This window comes from Fulmarus glacialis, unplaced genomic scaffold (genome assembly GCF_000690835.1).
Source record: "Fulmarus glacialis isolate BGI_N327 unplaced genomic scaffold, ASM69083v1 scaffold4341, whole genome shotgun sequence".
Taxonomy (NCBI): domain Eukaryota; kingdom Metazoa; phylum Chordata; class Aves; order Procellariiformes; family Procellariidae; genus Fulmarus; species Fulmarus glacialis.
The window spans coordinates 606-10243 of record NW_009191804.1 but is presented as its reverse complement, the minus strand read 5'-3'; the positions used below and the strand labels follow the sequence as shown (position 1 = coordinate 10243).

The 9638-nt window shown below is 37.1% G+C and overlaps 1 protein-coding gene across 1 annotated transcript in view; it reads right to left on the bottom strand.

Moving 5' to 3' along the window:
- The window catches only part of HELB (helicase (DNA) B), a gene marked incomplete at its 5' end in the record, with an annotated part of 15098 nt that extends 5961 nt beyond the window's left edge, over positions 1–9137 (bottom strand). Inside the window, 6 exons of the mRNA XM_009586814.1 lie at positions 598–728; positions 1698–1839; positions 2650–2821; positions 3881–4753; positions 6120–6346; positions 8763–9137. Coding sequence (XP_009585109.1) covers positions 598–728; positions 1698–1839; positions 2650–2821; positions 3881–4753; positions 6120–6346; positions 8763–9137 — 1920 coding nt within the window. The remainder of the gene's footprint in view (positions 1–597; positions 729–1697; positions 1840–2649; positions 2822–3880; positions 4754–6119; positions 6347–8762) is intronic.
- Positions 9138–9638: the final 501 nt, after the last annotated feature.

Here is a 9638-nt window from a genome sequence, read left to right as displayed (position 1 = left end):
GGGTTGGACTAGATGACCTTTAAAGGTCCCTTCCAACCCAAACTATTCTATGATTCTATGATATAAAGTAGAGGCCACTCAATCCACTTACCCAATAAAGGTCAAAAAAACCAAAACAGTGGCCTTAACCCTGACCCCAAAAGATTTTTAAAGAAATACTGGTATCCCGTCTCTGCTTCCATTTTCCTAACTTGATTCTAGAGTTGGGAGCACATTCCTGTCCAACACACCATCCTGTTACAGTTGCTGTTTACTCAAGTGATTCACCTCTGAAAAATTTAATCTTTTAAGGTTTGACAGCTCCAGCTACAACATAAAAAGACGACCACATTTGATTACACTGGTGGAAGCTGTATCACCTCCATTTCAAAATAGCACTGGTGAGCTGGAGCTCTACAGTGTATCCTTTGCACGTTTGGGTCTTGCTGTGTGCAGTTACAAAAGGCAAAAGGTAAACTTTGAATCTAGCATTTAAATTTATGCCACAAGCAAAAAACAAAACCAGACTAAAATCTTCCCAAAATGTTAGTTCCAGCCAAATACTCTACGCTTTACCAAAGGGAAAGTCAAGATCACAAACTGACTGCACACACGTACTGTCACAACCTCCGCCAGCAGGCAAAGCAATAAGAATGAATTTCTTCTCTGGGCTTGGCATTCTCATTTCCTCATTCCAACCAGAAACTCTCAGCACCTCATCAAATTCAGGAAGCTGCCGATGAGAGATTCTTGACCAGAGCAGTGAAGAGAAAACAGAAAAGAAAAATTATTTCCAGTTAAAGGATTCCAGTGTATCATCATCTGCATCAGCCTGAAGTTCACCATTTATAAATTTTTGGTCATCTACTCTACGTACACCAAAAGCTCTTTCTTCTGAGCATAACTTAATTTCACATGAAAAAAATTGGTAATTTATTCTCTCAATCCTTCAGCACTGCAGTAGATACTTAGTATTACCCATACAGTTCTTCGCATGGGAGCAGACTGGAGGAACACAGAAGTGCTACCGAAAAAAACAGTGAGAGTGTAAACACTTAGTAGTTCTGGACATCTTGCAAATGTTCAGAATATTCCCAAATTCCAATCAACATCAAAAGGTCTTAGGCACTCAGACCTAGATTTTGTTGTTTGAGGTTTAAAAAAGAAATCATGCAGTGACAGTAAACAAGATTATTTCCAGACAAAAAGTAATGCAAATGCTGGAAACTAAAGAGGTTCTAGGTATTAATACAGCAAAAAATAAAAAGAAACTATGATTTAATGGCCCTTAACATCTAAACTCTCAATGCAATTCAGCCTGTTTTAGCTGTTGTTGCACTAACCAGCAATGTCTTTAAAACTTCCTTTTCAGAGAAGCAATTGTAAGTCATTTCAGAAGGCATAAAGTGATTTGTGCACACACAACTCATTTGAAAACAACAGAGTATTTGATAGTGAAATATGTCCCATAAAATTGAAGAGTATTCCAGCACACACATTTTTTTGTCCAATACATATACTCCTGAAAAGATTTGTGGGGTTTTGTTGTTGTCGTTTTGGGGGTTTGTTTGTTTGTTTTTAAAACCAGTGTTACTGATTTTGAATAAGAAACTGTAACAGAAGCAGTACTAGAGTCAAATCTGGATGCACTACTATTTTGCAGGTAAAGGACCAGGCCTACCACAAGAATGCTTCTTACATACACAAGGAAATCCTACCTTGATGCATTATCTACTATTAGTTGTGATTCAGCTCTGTGATTAGTTCGCAGTTCCACAGAAAAGCCTCTTGATTTTAGACCCTCAAAGATATCAGCTAACATGTTTCCTGGGTCTATGCTTGGTAGCTGTCTAGTATCACCTAAAAAGAATGCAAATTAGTATTTATGAGAAGCAGTAACAGATCATACGTTAAAAACTGTCTTGAAAAAAACACCACTGGAATTAATAATTACTCAACCCTCTACATAGCAACATGCTTCCTCAATACAAATCATGTGAAATAAAACTTCCAAGAATCTAAGAAACTTTGGTTGGGGAATCAGGCTGTAGTGCAGTTTAAATTTTTCATATTCCTCACTCAGTAATGCTTTACTAGCAGGTGCAAATCACTCTGCACGATGAACACTGACAGTGATCACATCTTATTCAAACACATTTTGAAAGTTACATACTTAAAAAGAAATACCATAAATTGCACGCCAAAAAGCAAACCTCTGAGAAAGCAGAAAACTTTTGATTTTACACTTCTTTGTTTTCCTTTCTGAATTAAAACAAGATGATCCTAGCATTAAGAATGACATGAAACCTCCCTTCTAATGTGTGATTAATATGCTAACACTAGCTTCTTTAAATTTAAGGAAATCAGAAAAGTTTTCCAGTTGCAAGATGTAATAAGCTACCACATGGAAGTCATAATACTTTCAGAATCAGACAAAACACTGCTAAACAGAGAACGGAGATACTGATACTTCCATACTGACAGCTGAGATGGAAAACTGTCTATCTCAGCTGACCTTATGAGTAAGCAGAACAAATATCCAAGTACAGAACAACGTAATATTCTGGGGTTTTTAAGAGACTCAGTGAGACCAGTGGCAGCTCTGATACTTGCACTGTATATTGTGTATTGTTAAATATTGTATAATGCTAAATCTGTTGTTTCACTTACCTAGAATAATAAGTTTGGCAAGTTGAGCATGCTCACACAAGAGTTTTAAAACTAAACTAAGAACATGTACAGACACCAAACTTCCTTCATCCACAATCAGAATCGTCACAGCAGAAAACTTCCACGGCTGTACTTGTTCACTCTGCCTCCACGACTTAAAACTATAGATGATCTAGAAACAAATCAAAATAAATCAAGCTCTGACACTAATCAACTGTAAACAACTGTCTTATAAAGGTAGCCAGAGTATGGTATCTTCTAATGTTGTATTTAGAGCATTAGATAATGCTCTGAAATTCTGAACTTAAATCTGTAAAGACTCAGAAGACTCAACCGTTCAGTCTTATTTTCCTCCTTGGTGAATACATTTCTAAGATTATCAACACTTACTTGCAAAAAGCACAGAAATGCATCCTTTTTTTTCTGCAGGGACCCTAAAGGATGTAAGTTCAGCCATTAGGTTGCTCAGTAACAGAACACCTCCTGCTGTAACTTGCTGACATTAATAAATCCCCAACATGGCATGGGGAAGGGGAACAGGCAACTATCCAGTCCCCAAAGATAAAATAGGCCCACAGTACTTTTTATGTTATTGTAATTTTGATTTATACAGGTTATTCCACACCTCCAACGTCTTCTCGGCACCTTCCACTAACTTAGGACAACAGAGACTTGACGTAAGTAAGTTTATTAACAAAGAGTTTGCTTTCTACTTTTTTCTTAAAAAATCTGCACAATATTTAACAGTAAATAAGAAAACACTGTGTGAATGAAACTTATCTCATTATTCAGCACCAGGCTACTGATCTCTTCATGTATGAGCAGGTATCAGTATGATTGCTAGGCAATAGGACACTAGAAAACAGCTTTGCCATCTAGAAAGTATTTCTGTCTTAATTTAAAAAAAAAAAAACTGACAAGCTTAAAAGACCAGATGGCCTAGAAACGCACAAATTTGAGATGTGTGTAAGTAGAAAAAAAAAAGTTACAGCAAATAATGTATTTCAAATGATTGATTTATGATTCCCCAAAATGCTGACAAGCTGTACCTAAGCATTATCATTAAATAGGTTCACATTTCCTAAGGCGAGTTCAGTAACAAGCTTTTTTTTTTTTTCAAAACAAGAATAGACCGTGCCAAAAGGTCTTTCAGAACACAATTTCAAAAAAAAAAAAAAAAAAAAAAAAAAAATAAAAAAAAAAAAAAAAAAAAAAAAAAAAAAATCCTTACCTGATGCAGTGTATATGCAGGAAGCTTAGTTTTTTCACTCAAAAGGCTTGCCGCCCTCCCCGTAGGTGCAGTAAATAGTACATTCAAACATTTTTTGGTGTACATATTCTCTGACTCCCAATGACAATGAAAGGTATTCCATTCCTCAGACGCATCCAGGTCGTCTTCAAAGTCCTTAGAAGCAGCTTCCACTTCTTTTTCCATCTGCTTTAAGTGACGAAAAAGGCAGCTAACTATTGTACTCTTCCCACAGCCTCCTTTTCCACTTATGATTGTGACAGGATTAGAACAAATCTTTTGCACAGCAATCACCTGATCTAAGTCTACCTCTGCTTTACTTTGGGTACCAGATGTAGACCCTACTTCCTTTTCAGGAAAGTGATTTTCACACTTACGATGGTCCAGACTATTTTCCTTCAGATGTTCCATTTCATGAGGCTGGGTAACATTCATTTTGTTATCTACCATTTCTCTTGATGTCTCAGAAGCGTTAAGTATCTTTCTCACATCAACATCCAGTTGCCATGTGCGGTTTGACAGAAGGTCACCTACATACATTGCAATGTCTTTTTCAGATTTGTGAAGATGAGGCAGAAACACTAGTTTTTTCTCCCTAATCACTATGTTCTGATCTTTCAAAAATTCAAGAGATTGCCAAACATGCTCAATGGACATATCTTTAGATACAAAACGAGCTAATTCATCTTGATCTTCGTAAGTGTGTCCCATTTCTCTACACTGTTTCTTGAGTTGATCATACAGAATTAATGCATTCTTCTGCAAGTCAGGAATCTTCCAGAGGAGATGTTCACGCTGACAGAAGGCAGCCCATGTTGCCTCACAGTAAGAAAGGTTCAGTTCCCTATAGGTAATCTTCTCCCCAAAAAGAATAAAAGCAAACATGTATTTATTTCAGAAGATGTTAGCCTCTTGCTGAGTAACATTCCCGCTAGTAAATACAAATTGCAATTCAGAGGGTGGAAGTCTACAAAAATTTATGTATTTTTCATAATGTATGAAGTTATAATGCTTTTCAAGATGTATGAAAGCAAGATATTTAAAAGCAAGATGGAATGATAATTCCTCTCAGTCACCCTTCTGTATAAAAGAGAAACTTTGAACATCAAAAACCTGGTGCAGAAATTGAGTATTAGGTAGAACTTGTGCACACCTAATTAGCACAAATTCAAGTAAAGGCACAAAAACTGTAGAAACAGAGCACAGGAAAGGTATTAGCCAGAAGACTGTACCCAATTCTGAACATGCTACTTCAAGAAATACACAAACTTTACAGAGACTACCGCAAAATAGTGAAAGACAGAGATGTGCAAAAATATGAAAAATATTGAGGGAAAGAAAAATGAATTGGACTTGCTGAGCCTTAAGAGAAAAAGCTAAAGAGATTCTTCAAGCAATAAAAAAACTGCAGTGAGAACGCAGGTCCTTGGTACAAGGAACATGAGCGCAACAAGTCTATATTGCATCAAGGAATAGTCAAACTGGACATCAGGAAAAGCTTTTTAAAGGAAAAGATGTGAAACGCTGGCATATATTAGCTAGACTGCTGAATCTCTGAACTTGGAGGTCTTAAAGGCAAGTCAGCACATCTGTCAGTAAAAGCATTGGGGGCTGAAGCAAAGGGATTAACTAATCACATTTCTGAATTATTAAGCTATAGCTCCCATCTGAGGTACAGGAATGCTAAGGTGAGGTGCAGCAGCAAAGTTGCACAGCAAGTGTAGCAAAGGAAAACAAGAAGGTAAGCAGCAACCGCCAATTCAATTATAAAAAAGGAGAGCGACTAGACCAGATGACCTATTAAAGAGTAAATATCTAACTTACTACGAAAGCATAGATACTGTTCTATGTATTAAGAACAGAAAATCTCATTTGCCAGTATAAAACTGAACAATACAATTGAGAGTTTTGAATTAGTCTTCTTACTTTTGGTCCAATTACCTCAAGTATTTAATCTTCTGTTCCTTATAGAAAAGACTAAGCAAATGGTTGTAACAAAACCACCTTTAAAATCTTCTGAGAGTGATTTATTGTAGACCAACTGGAAAAAAAAAACTTTTCCTAAAACTGAGTCCAGTAAATCATCCATTTCCAAACGATCTAAGCTTTCCTCCTACAAATGCCCAGTTAATAAACTGAACATAACTGAAACAGCACTGTATTCTCATGCAGCTCAAATGTAACAAACACCACGTTTTTTACCCTGCTTAACATCACTTACCCTGCTGAATCCAAGTTTCCATGGCTCATTCTTTAATATCTCATCCAACTTTGTTAGCATCTTGTCTTGAAAATGTACTTCCTCACCATCCGTACCATTGTTTTCTTCAGTTTTTCTTTGCCAACACGCCATATTCAACAGACAGCAAAAATGGCGTGGCAGAAGAGTTGGCAAGAATTCCAGTATCATCGGAAAAGTCAGAGCTACCAATACTGCCTTTCCTGCAACTGTATGCACCATAAACCGAGAAAGTTTTAATATGCAAAGATATTTGTAAAGGTAATTTAAACTAACTCTGGCTCTTATCCTTCCGCCTCCCCTACATCTAAAACATCCCTAATTTCTTTCAGTTTCTTATTCTTTGTAATCCTTTCCAAATTCTTTTAAAGTCTGTTTTCCCTGGACTGCCTTGGGGAAAAAAAATGTAAACAGATGACAGATAAAAACAGCAACTAAATGTACTCATTTGGAAAATATATATTATACATTTGGTTTAAACTGCTTACTCAATAGCATTTTGTATAACGTCCGTTCAGATGTCACTGTGCCTGCGTCTCCTATGTAAAGATAATTTTCATACAGACGTACAGAAGAACATTTAAAATCCAAATTTGTAGTAAAATACTAAATTTGTAGTATCAGATCAGTACAGGAACTTAGGAAAACAGTGCTCACCACTGGCTTTCTTAACGACACCAAACTTAAGCTATCACTTTCCCTGTTTGTATCAGTCTTGGGATCTGCAAAAGGGGGCTAATGAAACCGATTTGCTCTATACCTTGCTTTAAAAACAAATTTTAGAAGAAAGTGAGACTTTCAGAAGTTTTATCTCTTCACAGGAAAAAAAAAACCCACACAATTTTTAATAGAGTGTTAAGTAAACTTCATAATTCCATATTTAAAACACTCATTTTTCTCAGTTAAGTACTTTTTCTGATCACTGTCTTACCTACAGAAAGGCAAAGATGAAACCCCTTCCCTTTGAAGCAAATACTTAATTTACAAGCGGAGAATCAACACACGCTACTTCTAGACAAAAGTATCATGAAGGCTTGAATAACAAACTGCTCAAGCCCGTAACAATGACAACCAGGAAAAAGTTACAATAGTAATAGTAAGAACATGACATACAGGGGCGGGGGGGTTTGTTTCTATTGTGCAATGATAGAGAAAGAAGGAAGTTTAACTTGTATCAAAGTCATTTAAGTTGATACTAGGAAAAATCTGCCAACTTCAAGAACAGGATACCTAGGCACACTGTGCAATCTTCAACACTGAAGATATATAAACACATTAGACAAGCTTCAATCAGAAGTGGTCCATATATCCCATTAAAACTCAAGCAACAAACTAGATCCGAGTTTCTACCACTATGGATTCCCATCTCTTTGTAGCCATGAAAAGATTTAAAGACCATAAACAGGGGTTAAGAACTTCTACCATTACAAAAACACAACAAAAAGCCTGAAGTCCATAGAACTGTGAAAATTTTCCTCTCCTTACACATGTGATTTGGAGTAAAGTCTAGCAGAACCGATGAACTCTCCTGTCAGACATGATTTGACCTCCATCTTTTGACCTGCCACTGCTCAGTAAGCCAGCTACTGGAAGACTTTGTAGATAGACCCAACCTGTCTGCAAAGATTTATGCACCGTTGCGGCTGAATTTAAAAGACCTCCTCCAATTCAGAGTACAGAGTCCCATGGCACTGAAACCTAAGTGGCTCTGTACAGCATCAAACCAGGACCGCCTATGTCCACATCAGGAATGTGGCATAATGGAAACAGATCACCAGAGCAAAACAAAAGAGCTGGTGCTGAAGACACATCCCAGGCAACTTGGCTTTCTGTATTTCAGTGTTTTGCTTCAGACCAGCTGTAGGCTGCTCCCACAGACTGAATGTCCATCAGGGGTTGGAGTACCTTAAGTGTGCAACTGGAACACACCTTTTGGGTTTCATCCAGCAATACAGACAATACTCTCAGAGACTGCACCACAGTGGGGACAAGAGGGATGTTTGCTTCAAAAGCACACTCCTGATCCAACCTCTAACATTCATGTAGTCACACCAACATAGTCCCCAACAGGATCCTCAACAGTCCTGAACCATCTCCATGTGGGGACACTCTAGCGTTTCCGCACTCTGCTCCCCAGCCATGCCTATCTGCTGATGGGCAGGATTCAAATGCACTTAGATGGCATATTTAGTGCAGCTGATTTGGACTACACTGAGCTCATTCGCTGTTCCCCTCCACTACAAAGAAGCAGCTATACTATTTCTGAACACATATGTGTCCTAAAAAGCCATACCACCATGTTTAAGCAGTGCTGAACCCATTTTTTAATAAGCCTTGTTGTATCTGAATAAACTACAGGAAGCCACCACCCGTGTCTTTGCACAGACAATTCTACTTAGTAAGCCTACTGAATTCAGGAAAGTCCTTATGTGTTTCTAACTGTATGCCTATCTTTAATTGGTCAGTTGTCCCACTGTCCTCAAATTTTAAAAAAAGAATAATCTTTGCATGTTCAAAATTCATTTGAATATACACTTCATATGAAGACATGTTAGCTTGAACACAGTTTCTGAGATAGAACTCATTAGCTTATAAAACAATGAAAATAGCACAGGATATACCCACATGATTTCAAAACATAGTAGAAGATGTCATAATCCTTGGTGTCTCTTTGCTTCTTCCCTGACTGTAAGTGTGAAACTCGGAACTGTTCTAGTTTTTCTTCAAGATTTCTAAAACTCAGCATAGACTCCATAGGAAGCCAAGTAAAAAACTTTTCTTTAAAATCCTCAGGAACGGCACATTCCTTAAGAAAGAGTGAAAAGACTTGTCGGTTGTTTTCTTCTATATCAGTCCGCAGAAAATACGATGGATATCCTTGCACAAAGTACTTCGACCCCATTTTTTTAGCTTTAACATTAACTCTCCACCACGGGTCAACTAATGGAAAACGTCCCACTACTTCATACTCCTTTTTGGAGCTGTCTTCTTGTATAACAACTGAATCATTAAAAAGAAAAATAAAACCATTGTTAATTGATAGTCATAAAGATTAAAAGTTTGGTTTGACTAAAAGAGTTTTGTTTGTTCAAAGCTGATTTTTGTCTTTTGTATATGCTGCAGTAGTAAAAGTAGGGGTTTTCACAAACTTCCTGATGTCAGTCTTTCCAGTAGTATTTAAAAACGAAAGCAAAACCAAGCTCAGAAACCAGCACTAAAGCTGCTTCTCTAAGTATCAGAACTACAAAATTAAACTTGCGTATGAGTACTTATTAAGCCAATTAAACACACTGGCAGATGGTTTAATATTACATCATTTATGCCAAGTCAAGTTTGCAATTCAATTTTAAACAGTTTTGCCACGAAGTATTGCATCACGGTGCCTGCATTCTCTTCAGACACATTTGTATACCAAATACTTCCTGCAACTGAAACCACCAAAATTATAAGCAATTTATATAATAAACTCTTAACATTTTGTATGACCTGGTTTGCCTCCTC